The 18,888-nt window shown below is 39.8% G+C and overlaps 1 protein-coding gene across 1 annotated transcript; it reads left to right on the forward strand.

Moving 5' to 3' along the window:
* The first annotated feature begins 11,694 nt into the window (after window positions 1-11,694).
* Utp23 (UTP23 small subunit processome component) lies at window positions 11,695-16,678 on the forward strand. Its single transcript, XM_076911350.1, is given in 7 exon segments — window positions 11,695-11,956; window positions 15,036-15,144; window positions 15,147-15,180; window positions 15,183-15,211; window positions 16,133-16,175; window positions 16,178-16,420; window positions 16,423-16,678. Coding segments are annotated over 7 exon segments (759 nt in total). The 5' UTR covers window positions 11,695-11,768; the 3' UTR covers window positions 16,536-16,678.
* Window positions 16,679-18,888: the final 2,210 nt, after the last annotated feature.

Genomic DNA, 18,888 nt, shown 5'->3' on the forward strand with positions numbered 1-18,888 from the left:
TGTGGGTGTTGTCCTCGGCAATGGGGGTTTCAGTGTCAGTTTGTGGAGAGCAACCTACTGTCTTGGCAAAAGCCTGGGTCGTTTGGGAATTGGAACAGCTCAATTGGATGTAACCCAGTCCCAGAACTCAAATATTTATTTGGTAACAAGAGATAGCCAATTGAACCTGCGTCTCCCATTATTTGGAGATGTCATTAGGATTGCCTTCATATATTTAGGAAGTTCCCACTGCATTGGGTTTCCATATCACCCCTCAAATATCCCTCAATTTGAGCTGTCTCTCCCAGCATTTCCTCCCTCAACCCATCTCCCTTCCCCATGATCAATTTTAAAAGAATGATCAAAGAAGTTCCCTATTAAGAAAATGAAGCTGGGCAGTGGTGGCACATGCCTTTGATCCCAGCACTTGGGAGGCAGAGGCAGGCGGATTTCTGAGTTCGAGGCCAGCCTGGTCTACAGAGTGAGTTTTAAGACAGGACAGACAGGGCTACACAAAGAAACCATGGAGAGGAGAGAGAGAGAGAGAGAGAGAGAGAGAGAGAGAGAGAGAGAGAGAGAGAGAAGAACAAAAGAAAAAATTTGGGACCTTGATGAAGGAAGAAATAGCATGCTCATTAAAAACATAAAAAATAAAAGTAAGATTTTTCTTATCTTTGGAAATTTCTAAAATAGTTTAAGGGTTAAAGCAAAAAAATTTAAAAATTGGTGACTATAGTTAAAATGTATATTACAAATACTTAAGCTAGTTACCTTAATTATGCTGTGATAAGTTATAAAACCTAGAGGAGGGACTGAAAAGATTTACAAAACAATAAGCTAAAATACCATAGGTAATTAATATGAAGTACTGACAGAATAAGGTATGGTTGTACAAACCTAAGTCTAGAACTGCGGAACCTAAAGCAAGATAGGAAGTTCTAGGCAGGTCAAGATGGCCTACACGATGAGAAAATATCTCACAATAGGTTTCAAAGATATTTAAATTATCCTGAAGAACACAGAAAGGACAAAAGAAATTAAAATAGAGATAGTAAATTGGAAATAAATAATGGAATAAAAAGTGACAAGCTGCATCGAGTTGCTTTCCTTATGAAGTTAAATGGCAGGCCTAAGGCTAAATGTATAAGTAGCTACATATAATATATATATTAATATTATATTATAATATTATATAATTATACATATAATTATAATATTATATAATTATAATAATATAAGTGTTCTTTGATACATCAATTACAAGACCAAAAGATAAGATATATAAACATAAAACCTAATCATAAATGACCAGAAGACACTCACTTCAGACACAATGATTAAACATGTTGGTAGTAAAATGCGGGGCTAGAGAGACTGCTCAGCTCATAAAGTATTTGCCACACAAACATGAAGTCATGCATTTGAGCCTCAAAATGGAGCATATCCTAGTATCAGGGAAGCAGAGACAGATGGATTCTTGAGGTCTGCTGGACAAGCCAGACTGGCTTGGCCTTCTTGCCCAGTTCCAGGCCAGTGAAAAATGCTGCCTCAGAAAAAAATGGGGTCTGTGAGATAGATATGGGGGTAAAGGCACCTGTTGCTAATCCTGACACCCTGAATTCAGTCCCCCAAATCCACATAGAACTTGCCGCAAGTTGTCCTCTGATCTCCATAATGCTCACAGACATACACACCCCCACGATAAATGAGTATCATTTTAATTTTTTTTTAAAGGCAAGGGTGCCTGAGGAAGAATTCCTGAGGTTTCCCTCTGTCATAAACACACGCACAAATACACACGCACACACACATACACACAACCTGTACACTCATATCCATATACCTGCATACTAACATACACACACACACACACACCTGAACTAATGCACACATACTTGGGCACTCATGTACACACACACAAGCATGCAGCCACACAAAACTGCACACTCATGTACACACACAGACACTATATATATACTACATAAATAAAGGATATATAAAATATCGACATTTGTAGAAAATATTAGTGTTGAGAGGGAAGTTATAGCTAAATGTCTGAGCCTGCTGATGAATAATAAATTAAACAGGAATACAAAGCATCACCCAAACATGGTTGGCCACAATAGTCGCATTATATTTCCCTTGCCCCTAGGAGACAGTTTACTATTGCAGACACTGACTTCCTTGCCAGTACTCAAATATAGAAATTTAAAAAAAAAAAAAAACTTCTCTATTTGCTGAAATATTGCAGATTTAATTACACGTATGGGGAAGGGAAGAGAGAGAGGAAGAAGTGGAGGATGAGGGTGAGCACTGAGAGTCTTCTAACCCAGGGACCCTGCAGATGGGTGAGTCCTGCCTGGGGACAGGAATCACAGAAAGGCTGAGCAAAAAAAAAGTGAAACAAAACAAAATAACAACAAAAAGTCTGACTGGTTTTGCAGAACAGTTCTCACCAGCAGGAAAGCACAACCCAGTGAGTGCCAGCCTTACGGTCCTACTTGCTTTCCCTTCCTTTCTAAGACTTCACTGAGACCCCTTTCAAACCAATAAAATGAAAGAATAGAAAATACTGAAGATGGACCAACTATGCCTTGTTAAACATCACTGCATGTTACTTCACTATAGGAACGTTCTTCTAGCATGTTCCTGTTTGGTTGTGGCTGCTTTCCTTGAGAGCAGGACAAGGTCACCATGCCTTTGTCCCTGGAATCCTGCCAGCTTGGTTCTAAGCAACACGTTTGGTGATGGGGCAGAAAGATAAGGGATGCGTCTGCCTGCGGCTCCAGGCCAACCTTTATAGCACCAACTTAGCCTTGGTGTGATGGAACCGGGCATGTTGCGATCAGACACTCCATGTCCTACTCCTATTCCCAAAGACACTGCCATAGTTCTGAGGTGGACTGTGTTTTATACTGCCAAGTACAAGCTGAGGTGAAGGAGCACTGTTGCCAGACAATGAAATGTCTAACAAGATATAATCTCAGGGTTTTATATTATTTTCTCATCTGTGCCAATCACGCTGTGAGGAAAAAGGCATCCCTTTTCTGGCTTTTTACATTTTTATTTCAGTTTGTGAGATGAAGAAAAAAACAACAGTTTATAATCTTCACTTGTTTCCTTGGGAAGAGAGAGAGAGAGAGAGAGAGAGAGAGAGAGAGAGAGAGAGAGAGAGAGAATCCTAGCTCCTTAAAAGATTTTTAGAAACGTAAGAGCATAAAACATCTCTCCAAAAGGCTTCTGTCTTTTAAAAATGAAAGATAACTGAAGGGTAAAGAGCTTGGCTCACAGTCGGGCAGAATACAGTCCATCTGTAACAGAAGGCGTGGCGACAGGCAGTTCCCTGATGGCAAAAGGCTGATGTGGGATTCCTAAATTCCTTACATCCCAGTGGGGCAGGAAGTTGACAAGACAGGAGCCAAACTAAACAAACAAACAAGCAAACAAGCAAACAAACAAACAAAACACTCGAAGTCCTGCAGCGGTGACCCGTTTCCTTCAGCTCTACCATCTAAAGGTTCCAGAACCTTCCAAAGCAGTACCACCAGCTGGAGACTAAGTATTCAAACACCCAAGTGTATGGGGGACACTTCATATTCAAACCGCAACGCCAACCACAGGAAAAGGCTTTCTCTGCTCTCTGCTTGTTATTAACTTAACCCACATTCCTCCTTTTTTGTCCCCTGTGCACCACCATGGGAGATTATGCTTTGAAGAGGTAGGTGAAGGGTAAAGTAAGAACCATTAAAAAGAAAATGATATTCACTTCCACGAGACTCAGAATGTGGCTATTTTCTATAAGTTTGCTAAAATAATAATGTTTTAAATGACCTTCAGCCTTTCTCTCCCAGAATGTTGATTTATGACTTACTGACTAGTATTAAAACAAATTGAGCTCACATTGAGAAAATATCAAAGATTCCAAGACTTAACTTATTTTGTATAATATTCTGTAATTAATACCTCATATTGGTGTAACTCAATTATAATTACTAGACTTTGTAATAATATTCTACTGGATTAATAAAGCACACTTATTTTTCTTGCCTCCAGGAGTTCAAGTTTTCTTGCTGCTTAAAAATATACACAGAACCCTGAGAGAAAAAGTTGTCTCCAACATTCTGCTCTATATAAATAAATAAGGGTGCTAGAAAATCCTTTTAAAGTTGTAATCTGAGATAATTTTCGATCTTGAAGGTCATTTAAGTAACAGGACTAATATTTGCCTACCTAGAGTAATTTCTAAGGGATTCATTAATCTCTAAAATGCTTTGATGGTTTAAAAATGATACCTCACTTACAATGTGAAATTTTTTGATCCATTTTAGTTATCATGTAATTAAATTTCAAATGGCAATGTGTTTCCATCAAGGCAAACCTTTTTCTTATTGCAGCTGCTTCATTTTTAACAGGAAAAACTAAAAATGGCTGCTACTTCTGAACCTTTCACTCTTCTCTATGAAATCTTTTGTTTCTTCTTTTCTCTCTTCTCCCCCCACCCCATACCTTTATAGAGTAAAATTAAAGATTCTGTAGTGCGATTCCAATGAAGAAAACCCTCCAAACTACAGTGGAAAACTGAATTACACTCAGTTTAGTCAAGTGGGCAGTAATATCGTATGACTTTGTTCAACTAAACTCTCTGATCTAATTTTATAGTCTTGAGACAAGAGTTGTTTGAGGACTGATCCTAGAAGTCTAGGTTTGGCTGGGCAGTGGTGGCACATGCCTTTAATCCCAGCACTTGGGAGGCCCAGGCAGGCAGATTTCTGAGTTCAAGGCCAACCTGGTCTACAGAGTGAGTTCCAGGACAGCCAAGGCTACACAGAGAAACCCTGTCTCGAAAAACAAACAAACAAAAATAATAATAAAAAATAAAATAAAATAAAAAATAGAAGTCTAGGTTTGGGAGTTATTTCCATTGCTGCAAGCTACATAAGCTTGCTCTTTTTGCTCTCCCAGCTTAGTTCATGGCTTCTCTCTTGGCGGTGACATCACAGCTTAATTTAGGCTGCTGGGATGGCATCCATCACATATACATTCCATAGAAAGAAAGGAGGGGAAAACACAGGTGTCTATTGCCAAGCTTTGTCAACTTCCTTTGTCAGCCTTCTCTACTGTCCTAATATTACTTTACACACATGTATCTTTAGTTAAATCCATCTCTTTTCCAGTACATTACTGTCTAAAGTAATGCCAGAATTCTAAAATTATAAGAAAGAGGGGCTGGAGACATGGCTCAGTGGTCGTGAGCACTGACTGCTCTTCCAGAGGACCCAGGGGCCAGTTACTAACACCCACATGGCAGCTCACAACATCTCACCACCTGTGTAGTCTGTAAATTCAGATTCAACACCCTCACACAGACATCCATGCAGGAAAAACATCAATGCACATAAAACAAAAAAACAAATAAAATTTAAAAACTATAGGGCAGTGGTGGTACACGCCTTTAATCCCAGCGCTTGGGAGGCAGAGGCAGGCAGATTTCTGAGTTCGAAGCCAGCCTGGTCTACAGAGTGAGTTCCAGGACAGAGAAACCCTGTTTTGAAAACAACAACAACAAACAAAAAAACCCTAAAAACTATAAAAAGAGAAGTATTAGGTGGAAAGTCAGCCTATGCTACATCTACTATATTAGCCTTGGTTTTGTGGGAGATGGCATACAATCACTGAAAATAATAAACTAGATCTCTGTGTACCTCCCTCAGGTCAAGGTCATTTCTTCAAGATTGTTAAGCAAGAAAAACAAATGTAGTCCCACCTTCAATCCCAGCATTTAGAAGGTGGAAGCATGCAGATTTCTGTAAGCTCACAGTCAGCTTGGTCTACATAGCATGTTTCAGGCTAACCATGGTGAGACCAAGGTCCTATTTCAAAAAAAAAAAAAAAAAGAAAGAAAGAAAGAAAGAAAGAAAGAGAAAAGAAAGTCTATAGAAGGGGTAAAATGTGATTTTAGTTTTGTGGAGACTACATAGGCATATGAAAACAAATGCAAGTGATAGATGAATATATGTACGTTCTGCCTCTCCTCTGGGGTGTCTGGGAGCTGTGGATATATCGTTTCATTGGCTTGGAGAGGACAGGTGTTTGGGGTGTCAGTCACTACTGCCTGGTGAAGGCCTTCTCTGATGGTCTTTAATGAAGCAGCTCTCTGAGCCACTTAGCTTACTTGTATTTCCTTATTGGAGGTGAGTTTGAATGCATACACTTCATTGGAGTGAACCAAGGGTTATGTAGTTTTGAGGGTGAGAATATCCAGGGCGGAAAAAAATCATTGACTGAAAGCTAAGATATTGAGATGCCTCATTATCATGAAGAGGTGGTCACATGCTCCACATATTTATATGGAAATATTGCAGAATTCACGCTAGTTTGTTGGTATGCTATCTAGATAAGGGGGAAAAGTGTTGTTGTGTAACAGTCTCCTCCTGGATTAAAACATTCCATCCTGTAGGGTAGCTCCTTAAGCAGGGTGGTAAAAAAAACAAATAATAATAATGATAATTGTTATGATGATCATAGCTTCCAAGAGAAGTGGAAATTTCTGGTTTCTTCAGAGACTCAGTTGTGTCACATTATGTTTCTTATAAGATGATGTTTTGGCTGAAGCAGACGTGTAGGAGGATATTTTGCTGAGAACATACAAGCGGTGTTTTTCTGGAAACTGCCTGGAAAAAGACCATATGGTATTTTGCTATAGCAGACACTTGAGTGGACACATGATGTTTGGAAAAGATATAAATATAACCCAACAGACAGTGGACAACACTGTGGTATTGGTTCACCTTGACGCTCTTGGCTGGTCTTTGTTGGGCTTTGCTGACACTGATCTTCGATGATGATGCTGTTACATTGGTTCACCTTGCCTTCTTTGCTGATCATCGTTTGTCCTGACTTCGTAGAGGGAAATGCACCAAAGAACTGGTGGTGTTCTGGTGGCTCTTGTTCATTCTACACAGACTTGGGCCATTTGACAGAGCCTCGTGGTTTCTTCTGGATCAAACTGCTGCTGCTGATTTGTGAATGGTGTTTGTGAGTGGATTGAGCTACCACTGCTGAATCACGTGAACTGACTTGTCAATATTCTGACAAAGAAGATTGGAATCACCCCCAAAGAACTATTTCTAAACAGGTCTTGTCCTATTAACCTATTCTTTTTACTACCTCTGGTGGGTGGTGGGCTAGAAGGGAGGTTAAAGCATTTAAGAACCCTTATTAAAGTAGGTTGTGAAAAACTTAAGTCTACATTCAAGGACTCCATGAAGTTGACTAGTTTCACCAGGTTCCTCCCTGCTAGAGTAAACAGAGGCCAGCTGCAAAGAAGACTCTCAGACAAGTGCTGTCCAGAATTGATTTAGACCAACTGGGGCACCTGGAAAGGTCACTTTCAAGCCAGTAGAGCTGCCTACAGGCTGTGTAGTGTGCTCCAGGTTCCCAGCTTTTGTGAGCTGTCACCAAGGCTGGGGTGGACTTTTGGTGATGTACTTGTTTTTGAATCATTTCTCCTCCTGTAAGTAAACCCTCATCTATATTTCTATAACAGCAATAAAACTTATTGGTTCATCAATAAAGCTGGACTTTGATAGTATCCATATTTTGGTCTGTCCTGGGTTTCCTATCTGGGTGAGTAGATGTATGTTGTGTCTCCCCAAGAAAAGTTTTGCCACACAATGGGAGTTAACATCTTATATTTATTGTTGTACTTGTTATGGCTAACATGAGTAATTTTGAAGGCTGGTGGCGCACGCCTTTAATCCCAGCACTTGAGAGGCAGAGGCAGAGGCAGGCGAATTTCTGAGTTTGAGGCCAACCTAGTCTACAGAGTGAGTTCCAGGACAGCCAGGGCTACTCAGAGAAACCCTGTCTCGAAAAACCCAAAAAAAAAAAAAAAAAAGTCTCACCTTTATATTTAATCTTAATAACACCTTCAGACAGGTAGGAAATTCCACAGTCAGGTAGCCCACATGGATTCTATACTACAGAATGAAATATTTCTACCTCTCTATACAGTGAAGGTCTTAATAGGACCTCACTATGTGGCAGTTTACCTAACTTGTTTTAAAATGCAATTTATTTAGCTAAATTGTTTATTTAGATAGAATGTCAGGCATAATTTAGGAGAAAAGTAAAATTCTTTTTGAGTTAATGCCATGTTAACAAAAGTTTATAAATATTTAAATATGAACATAAGGGAGATAATATTACAATAGATATGTTACATGGACCCCTTGTTGTCCATGAAGTTAAATAAAATTATACCAACATTCATGAGGGAAACAAAATAACTTTTATAAACTGAACTTAATGTTTACCTATTTAATTCCATTTGGACCATGAATTTTTCATGAAACAGTCCTATTTGGGTATTAGTCACACCTTCCAAAAATAAATCATTCTCATGTCACCTTGACTTCATCAAACTTTCATGAAGAAAAAACCTCCAAGACCATGTACAATAATGTCACATTATAAATTATATTCGATCCAGGCACAATAATGAATATCAAGAGTATTTTAACAGTAAAGAAAATTAAACCAATTTTCCACCCACCTCAGATGAATGTAAATGTCTGGCATAGAAAGGACCCAGTCCAGCACTCCAAATCAAAGCCAATGGATAGCAATGATAAAGCATTATTGTTTTTGCACTATAAGATCATATCTTTCAAAGACTATTGTAGTTCTTAAAATGATGTCACAATATTTCTTCAAAAGAATTACTTAGTTTTTTTTTTATTTTTTAAAGTACTAAACCTATATCCTAATACGTTATTGAATAGTGGCAATATTGAGCTTCTGCCTTGGCTGTAACCAAATATTGACTTGCCATTAATACTAGGTCATTTGGCATCTGTGCAAAAATATTTTTGGTAGACCGCTTAATGAAAATATTATATTGGATAAACAGTAGTGTTTCCCTGTAAAAGGTCAGTCAGGAACACTAAAAACATAGCAATGACTTGGAGAAATTTTCATAATAAATGTGCCTTTCTGTCTGAATACTACCTACCTGTTAGTCACGTAGGTGGTAGCTGGAAGTTGAAACTAAAAATCTGATCGTACACAGAGAGGCATGGACAAGAGACCTCCACATAAGTCTTATTCCAGAGTTAGCTGCTTTGTTTTATCGGTGTTGCCAGTTTCCTGCTATGATTAATTTATGAGTTAAAATTTATCACAGGCTGTATCTATTAGAAAAAACCCAGTCTCTATAGACTTCACTACTATGCATACTTCAGGTGCTACCTGGGAGAGTCTAAGAACGCAAACCTGCCCTAGAATTTCTCCAGCAAGCCTTGTTCTGGTTAGCACCCAAGACTTTTTCTCCATACCCAGAGACGATGTTTTTTAAATCAATAGAAAAGGATTTCAAACTTGATGATCACTGTATAAAACTCTTTTGTACTTCATAAGAAGAATAAGTGTGCAAATTGGCAGTCAAACATAGAATTCAAAAAAGATTATGTTGTAGTTCAGTAAATTAAAATTAAAAACAACAACAACAAAACACCCTAGAACATGATTCAAATTAGCATCCCACATGTGACTATAAGTTAGTTCTAGTGGAAAGACTTGAGTCTATTTCTTTAAAGCTTTTTATTGTTTTATGAGGTTGGGATGATATTTGTCATGAGAGTACATTCAGGACAGGGAGTGTGCATACAGGGATAAAGAAAGAATTGGAGGAAAAAATAGTGGGCAATTTTGCTTAAAGACTATCAAACCAGTCCTATTACAGCGTCTCATGATTTCAAACCCCTAATTTTATTTTCTGTTAAATGAAAGCAGCCATCTCATGATAGTACTGGGTTTCAGGTCAGGACTAATGTTACAGAGTACCTTAGTTCAATTCCATAAACCTACACCTTGAAATAAAAGGCCAAATGCAAGCAATACATTTCAATCACATTATAAGTCATTAAAAAAAAATGGTTCCTTCAATCTTTGGTCAAATTGGCCAAAAGTAGATCTGGGACAGATTCCAGCCAGAGACAAAAATGTAAACTCCATACTCTTTAGTCTTTGATTCTTTTACCTTAAAATGGATACCCTACACAGTTAATCAAATTTGAAACTCCTGGTTCATTCTCTTCATTTAACTAAATTGATTAAGTAATTCCTAAAGTATTTAAATTAGGTGTGTGTGTGTGTGTGTGTGTGTGTGTGTCTGTGTGTATGTGTGTGTCTTCCTATTTTCAACCCAGTATGCATTTTTCCTATGTCAGAAACTATGGACAGAAAAACCTCTATAAAATTGGGATCAGGCCTCTAACTCAACAGACATTCGGAAAATGAAACTCTTGGAAGTTCTTATAAAACACTGAGTCACTCGGGCTTGGTGTTAGGATGAAGAGATACAAATAATGACTCTATAACTGGCCTGGCAGAAATAGAAGATATTCATTCCTGCTCCTCAATTGAAACAACTGACCCTAAGAAATGGGAATTTCATGCTGGAAGAAGGAAAAGGCTCAGGGCCTGACACCAAGGGGGAACTCAATTTGTCTTCTGGGGAAAGAGATTTCACAGTCTTAATGCCTTGTTAGAACACCTTCCAGGATTAGGACTGAAGTCCAGAAAATGATGGGTCAATGTGGACATTACCACATATTAACCAAGAGTGGTTAGAATTCAGCATTCCTTAACCTGTGGGTCCCAACCCCTTGAGGTTTCACAAGGGTCGTCTAATATTATCAGAAAACAAAGATATTTACATTATGATTCTTAACAGTAGCACTTTACAGATATGAAGTAGCAATGAAATTGAATTTATGATTGGCGCTCACCACACATGAGGAATGATATTATAGGGCTATAGTATTAGAAAGTTCGAGAACCACTGAGTTAGATATTCATATCCCTGGCTATCTATGTGCCTGTTAATTTCACTTTAGAACCTCAGAGATTGACTGCCATAATGACTGGCACCTTCATTTGGCCACACTAAGCAAAATCCTTTTTACTATTAATTTGGCTGTTTTGTTTAGTTATTTGTTTTCTAAGAGAGGATTTCAATATGTAGTTCTGGCCGTCTTGGAATTCACTCAGTAAATCAGGCTCTCCTTGAACTCACAGAGATCTTCCTGCCTCTGCCTCCTGGGAGTAAAGATGTGTGCGCCACCACAACTAGCAAATTTGGGTATTTCAATTGGGTTCTCCAGGATGGTTTATGGGTTAGAGACTGTGCTGTCAAGTTGGGTAACATTTACCATAGCGTCAAATTCATTTATAAGGTGTTGTAATACCTTGACATCGGGCGTCATGCGAGTTCCAGACGCTTAGGAATTGAGTGCCCTTAGCAAAAAGTGCCTTGCTTCCTTGAAGATGAGCAAGCAGCAAAACCTCCTACGTCCCAACATTGGCTCATTTTCCTCACTTGGAAATAACAAACATTCATGGGAATGATACATGGTGAGTGGCAAATTACAGAGTGCCTGGGTCAATGTTACCATCATTAGTTATCTCATATTTACTAGTCTTTTAGAGACTTGCTAAGTGCCAGGCAACGAGCTACACAAAACAGACCACGCATGTGCCAACCTGAGCGGAATTTGCTTACTCAGCGGCTCCTTGGCACAGACCTAAGCTCCGCCCCCTAAAGCTTGTGCTTGGAGGTGGAAGTGGGCGTTCCTCTGAGAACCACCGACTCCAGAGAGGCGGGGCCGTGGACATAGGGCGTGTACTTCCGGGTCGAAGGCGCTTTTTTTTTTTTTTTTTCCGGGGACTAGACGTCTAGGAGTGCGGAAGTGAGGCTGGTGCCGGTCGGTCCGCTTGCTTAAGCAGGCATGAAGATCACCAGGCAGAAACACGCCAAGAAGCATCTTGGCTTTTTCCGCAACAATTTTGGAGTCCGCGAGCCCTACCAGATCCTTCTGGACGGCACTTTCTGCCAGGCGGCGCTGCGGGGTCGCATCCAGCTGCGGGACCAGCTGCCCCGCTACCTCATGGGAGAGACCCAGCTGTGCACCACGAGGTGGGCCTGCGGGGCGGGGTCGTGGGTGTGGCCTAGAATTCGTCCAGGTGCAATCAGAAAGTAAGCTACCATGGGCGGTAACTGACCGAGAAGTCAGGCAGATGGTCTTGTGCCCTGTGAATATTCCGTTGTTTCTGCGAAAAATCAGAACAGGGATTCTGTAACAGATAGACCTGACTTTGACTCCTGGTTCCAGTCAAAACCGGCTGTGTGGTCTCTGGCAAGAAGTGGCGTAGTTGTGAAGTAGAGAGCATAACTTCTTCATAGTTGATATAAGGTCAGATGAGGTATCATGTACATAGGACATTTTTCAACATCCAAAGGCTAACACCCTTTCTATAGCAGTTTTTACGTTTAAGTTTAACCCAAAGGTTTTCGAGCCTTTCAACTGCCAATGAGGTCTTATCTTCAATTCCTAGAAAAAGAAATCAAGGCAGGAGATTGAAAACTTTGCCCATGGCCACTTTTAAGTACCAGCCAAGCCGGGCGGTGGTGGCGCACGCCTTTAATCCCAGCACTTGGGAGGCAGAGGCAGGCGGATTTCTGAGTTCGAGGCCAGCCTGGTCTACAGAGTGAGTTCCAGGATAGCCAGGGCTATACAGAGAAACCCTGTCTCGAACTCCCCCCCCCCCAAAAAAAAAAACCAGCCAAATGGCAAGCATTGCTCCAGACACGGAGGATACTTTAGTGGGCAAGCCCTAGCCTACATGGGCTGTAAAGTCAACTCTTGATGGCTGTTTTCATTACACATCTGTGCCTCCTCACTTCATGTAAGTGAGCACTCTTGGGATAGAACATCAGGAGCAGGTGTGGTTGGGGGGTTGGGTGCGGGTGGTGGTTACTTAAAAGGTTTAATAGAATCGATGTTTGAACCCCCCCCCCCCCGAGGCTTGTTTGGGATTGAGGAGGAAACGTTAGTTTTTAATGATAGAAATAGTAATGTTATTGTTTGAGAGAACTTTTGAACAAATAGAGTTGGTTGATGCCTGAAGAAGAGATTTTATCTAATATTATGGGACATGAGAGCAAGGAAAAGGTGAACTGAAGCTAGACCACGAACAAGAATTTTAGTAGTTTTTGCATTGTGGATTATTTGCTTAAGCAAATAAGTTAAAATGAGTTAAACTACTATTGTGCATAAATAGCCAGTTAGAGCGTTCTTTACACATTCGAACAAATCAAGCTGTGCTGTGTGCTGTTAATGTTCTATCTTGCAGTAAACAGCCTTCCACATTTACAATTTCTTAAGTAATGCCCTTTCTGAGTTACAGATAACCTCAAAACGTTAATCTCACGCTGGGAATACGGTTCAGTGGTTAAGTATGCTTCCTGTTCTTCCAGAGGACTTAAGATGGGTTCCTAGCGTCTGTGTCAGGGGTCTCAAAATTGCTGGTAACCCCAGCTCCAGGGGATCCAACACCCTCTTCTGGCCTCTGAAGCAGACCACTGCATATACATACAAAAATGGTTTTTTGTTTGTTTGTTTGTTTCTTTTTGGAGGTAGGGTGGTGGTTTCAAGACAGGTTTTTTTCTGTATAGCCCTGGCTGTTCTAGAACTCACTCTGTAGACCAGGTTGTCCTTGAACTCAGATTTGCCTGCCTCTTCCTCCTGAAATCTGGGATTACAGGTGGGTGGGTCCACCATCACTCCACCCAACACATACAAACTTTTAAATGTTGTATGGATCCCATAGTCTGAATTGATCCCTTTAGACTTAAGAGCTGCCTGTACAGCTTTTAACAGCCTATGCCCCTGAATTCGTTGCTTCAGAATGTAAGTAGTTTGTTTACTCCCATGTGCCATACAAATATTAATCGTACAGTGCTGTGATGCGTGCTGTTGAGAAGTGCTACATGCACACGTGTCATATTTCCCCAAGGAGTTTAACTTCTGAGTCACTCAAGGTAAGTTACTCCTGTAATACAAATACTCCGAGAGGCTGAGTCAGGAGGAGCACCATAAAGAATTTGAAGTAGACCTGACAAGAGCCTGTCTCAAGGAGGAGGAGGAGGAGGAGGAGGAAGAAAGAGAACAACCCTTTACTTTTCGAATCCTGGGGGGGGGGGGGGGGGTTGTGTGGTTTTTGTTTGTTTGTTTGTTTGTGTTTTGTTTTTAGGTTTGTTTTTTTGTTTTGTTTTGTAATTTGGTTTGGGTCTTTTATTTTTGTTTTTTGTTTGTTTTGAACAGGGTTTCTCGGTGTAGCCCTGACTGTTCTGAAACATGCTCTATAGACCAGGCTGACTTTAAACTCAGAGATCCACCTGCTTTTGCTTCTGTCTCTGCTCCCCAAGTGCTGGGATTAAAGGTGTACACAACCACCACCCAGCTACTTTGGGAATTTTTCAAACAACACAGAATTTGAGACACTGATACCCAGCATTTGCAGGTCCCACAGTGCTCATTCTTGTGGACCCCATCTCTTCCCTACTTCCTTATGGCAGAGTTAGAGCACCTGCTTGTAATTCTTTGCTGTTTATTATGGAAAACCTTTTTTTTTTTTTTTTTTAATCTTCTCTCATACAGTCCATCCCAACTACAGTTCCCTCATCCCCTCATCCTACAAGATCTACTCTTCCTCCGTTTCTCTTCAGAAAAGAGCAGGCCTTCCAGGGATATCAACTGAACATGGCATATAACAAGATGAAATAAGAGTGGTTCCAAACCCTCATCAAGACAGGATGAGGTAACCCAGTAGGTGGACAGCTCATTGTATCTGGTACCTCTAAGAGGTACAGATTTGAGGATAAGTTAGAAATGTATTCAGTCTATCACCTAGCTTTACCAGTCATTTGAGGTTAAGCAATAATATAGTGAAAAGCAACTTGCATGCTTCCTGTACACACAAGTGCTTAGTATATTCTTCTGACATTGGCATTCTTCCTGCCTCTCCTTGGAGTATGTATTTTTCAAGTCTTCATTAAGAAGAAAATGGCAGCCATACTGTAATTAAATTTTTATGGTATTTTTTTTTTTTTTTCACTTTAAAAACTTGAGTATTGTGTTTATGCTTGCTTTGTATAAACAGAAGGAATGTATCAGTTGTGATTCTGGATTTCAAATGCCTTTTTTTCTCCTCAGATGTGTGTTAAAGGAGTTAGAAACACTGGGAAAGGAATTATATGGAGCAAAACTGATTGCACAGAAATGCCAGGTTCGAAACTGTCCTCATTTCAAGAGTGCAGTGAGTGATCTGCTGAATGTCTCCTGTCCATGGTGGATGAGGGGACCCTCACCATTATTTTGTGGCCACACAGGTAATGTGACTTTCAAAACTATAGGCAGTTTTTAACTACTCTCTTTAAAAAAAAAAAAAAAAAAAAAAAAAAAAAAAAGTGGAGAGATAATATAGTGTTTGAAGTTTTGTTTATTTACTGTGGTGTATTAGAAAAGATTCCATTCACTTAGCTATAGTCCATGTTTCATTGTTTGGAATTTTAAAAATGCACATTTTAAAATGGAATCAATAAAGGCACTTACTTGAACATATAAGGAGAAAAGTTTAAATTCAGGGATTTTTTTCTTTCCGAAGTTTCCTTCTAGAAGCTGAGTGAGCTGTTGCAGTAGTGTGTTGATTGCTTCACGCTTCTTCAGGCAGGGAGAAGTCAGGCAGAGTCTCTGCCTTCTGTTCTTGTAACTGTTAGCATGTTCCTAAGTTCAGACTGTTTCTCAAGAGCATGGTGCAAACCTCTGTACATATAAAAATAAATAAAACGTTTAAAAAAAAAAAAAACCTAACACAACATGGAATGTTGACGGTATTTAAAGACTGGGAGGCAAAAGGAGAGGACTGAGTAGATAGTAAAACACTCACTTGCAGATTTGCTCAGCTACACTTTCAGAATGATTTTGGAATCAGCTTATTGACCCTTGTCAATGTTTAGTGAGAAATCTTAGTGACAAAGCAAGAGAAACTTCCTAATGTATTTACTTTTTGCATTAATTGCTAATTCATGGGCCCAGAGTATTGACTGATCCAGCCCAGATTGCTGTTGCATACCATTCTTCACCTTAGTCTTTATGCTCTCTCCTCTATAAAGATACACTTTGATTAATAAAACATATCATTCTGAGAAAGAAAATGGTAGTCTTTGTTTCCCATCTAGCCGTTTTTAATAGAAACTTAATTCTATGTTCCTAAATTTGATTGAGAATTAAATCCCTTTCCTTTTTTATAGGATCAGTAAAAAAATCTTAGCTGTGAAAGTCAAGAAAACTCCGGATTCCTCTAATGTTCATAATTCAGAACACTATAGTGTTGGACAAGCCTTCTCCCAGAACAGTAGCCTTTGTGAAGGCGGTGGAGGCAGGCCAGCTGGTCTCAGTGCACGAGAAACAAAGTATCAAGCAACTCAAGGAGGAGCAAGGCTTGGTGAGGAAACCCTGAACTGAGGAGAAAGGGCGAAGAAAAGAAGGTGGGGGGGGGGCCCCCAATCCTCTCAGCTGCCTGAAGAAAAAGAAGAAAACACGGACACAAAGTCCCCTGCTTCAGAAAAGAAAAGGAAAAGGAAAACGGATTCGGATTCGGAACAGATGCCACTCCGAAAGTATACTTCTGAGCAGCAGGGTACGGAAGGATGATTGAGGATGATTGATGATCGTGTTGTGGATACTCTGGAAGACACTGTGAAAACTGATTGCCTTTTCAAACTGTGAAAATGTTTAGACCAAAGGAATAACTTATTTTTCTAAACTAATACTGGCACATACACTTTTGCCTAAAATTAAAGAATGGGTTTTCGGTGTGCATTTTCACTTGCTTGCTTTCGGGGTTGTGTTTTTATTATAAAAATCAGTATCTCCAGTTTCTCCCCATTCTCACCCTCCAAGTGTGTGTATATGTATGGTATATGCAGTAGTATATGTGTGTGTGTGTGTGTGTGTGTGTGTGTGTGTGTGTGTGTGTGTAGGTGTATGTATATAAACCAGCCAGAGGTCAGCATTATTTTTTGAGCCAATTTCTCACTGAATCAATAACTTGCCAGTTAAGTGATACGTGATGGCATTAAGCCCCGGAGACCTCCTGTCTCCTTTCTGATGCGGGGATGGCAGCATGCACTGTTGAATGCTGGCTTTTTGTGTGAGTTTGTAGGTCTGACTCAGCTCCTTATACTAGCATGACAAACACAAATTAATGTCTTTGTAAAAGTCAGTTCTAAGAGGAAAAAAGGGGAAGAGGTACCCATTATTTTGATATTGCAATAAATTTGTAAAAGACTTAAGATAAAAGCCGTCTTTGACAGTTAGAGAAGAGGCCTCCCACATTCAAACTGTTGAATACAGTGCTACTTCTGCTCTCAATAGACTGGAAAGGCGGCTATACGACCTTTATTTCCTCATATATAGGTGCTCTAGTATTATCTGTCACAAACTCATTTTTAGCATTGTGCATGCTGAGCAAAGTGACATTAGTGTGGCTAAATTTTTTACATTGCTCTTCCTGAACTAATAGCTATGGGCTTGTCTTCTACATTGCCCCGTAAACACCACTTATCCAATAGTTTCAAGGTTTTTTGTTTTGTTTGTTTGTTTTTTGTTTTTTTTTTTGTTTTTGAGACAGGGTTTCTCTGTGTAGCCCTGGCTGTCCTGGAACTCACTCTGTAGACCAGGCTGGGCCTTGAACTCAGAAATCCGCCTGCCTCTGCCTCCCAAGTGCTGGGATTAAAGGCTTGCGTGACTCAAGTCATTTTTACTGTGCAGTATTTAGCTGGGTTCTGCTGCTGTCCTCCAGTGTGGCCGTGCTTTCTGCTGAGCATGCTGCTCAGGTGTCACTGTGGACTGTCCTCTGGAGAACTGTCATGTTAGGCCTTTTTATTTTTTCTCTTGCTGTAATATAGCATACAGCATGTAAGAGATCCATATTTTGAGAATCTGTATCTACTTCCTTTATTATAAACCATATGATTCCTAGTTGAAGGTCACTTCAAATTTTCCTAAACCTTGTTTATTGTCCTAAGGAAAACATTCCATTTTTAAGCCCCACATGTTAAATAACGTGTTGATTTTTGTTTTTGATAGCTGATCTGAATATTATCCCTCAATGGCAAGAATTCTAAAATAATGTTCTACTGGGTATCCTGTTGAAGTGTCCAAGTTATTCAATGCAATTAGGGAAATCTTTTATGTCTGGATTTATGTAAAATAAGATGGTTGTGATTTGACAAGTTTAATCATAGTTTTTCATGTTTAGGTAGAATGAAATGTTTAAAATCTTTAAAATATGCCACTTTATTGTATAAACTTATCCTTACAATTTTTGTTTAGATGTAAATGGAAAGCAGTGATTGGTTTGTACCATCCAAAATATGCTCCATGTCCACGCCATAAAGAAGGGAAGGGTGTTGAGGGACCATTCCTGGTACTGTAAGCCCTGCAAACCACCTAGACCTGGGCAGTAAGGCCATGTGGAGAACTTATTATTAGTGGTTAAACTGACACTGATGGTTCTCTAAATTGACATAGCAGCAAACAGGCTTTTAAATATCTATACTTACACCCACAAACAAAAAGGTTCCCAGCCTTAATCACAGAATTCTCCCTTTGCAATGAATGATGGTGAATACAGAGAATCATGCCTTCCCAAGACACAGTTCTGACCCCCAGCCCTAAAGAAGACAATTATACCAGCCCTCCAAGGCTTATGAAGCATTACAGAAATTTATTAAGAGCTGGAAGATGGGATGAGGGGTTCCAAAATGACATTTTTTAGACTAGATACATCACTGTAATTATTAACTCAAATCTTGTTACCTGCACTGGGTCCATCTAACATGGGCCTCATTAATAGTCAAGGTGGGCGGAGAGGCTCGTGGGGCCCATACCATTTACTTCTGAAACCATTTGCTATTGATAGATTCTAAGAGACGGAGGAATCACTGTCTCTCACTGTGTACCCACCGCGGAGCCCACCATGTTCTAGTGGCTAGCTTCAAAA

Source organism: Arvicanthis niloticus, chromosome 13 (genome assembly GCF_011762505.2).
Source record: "Arvicanthis niloticus isolate mArvNil1 chromosome 13, mArvNil1.pat.X, whole genome shotgun sequence".
Taxonomy (NCBI): Eukaryota; Metazoa; Chordata; class Mammalia; order Rodentia; family Muridae; genus Arvicanthis; species Arvicanthis niloticus.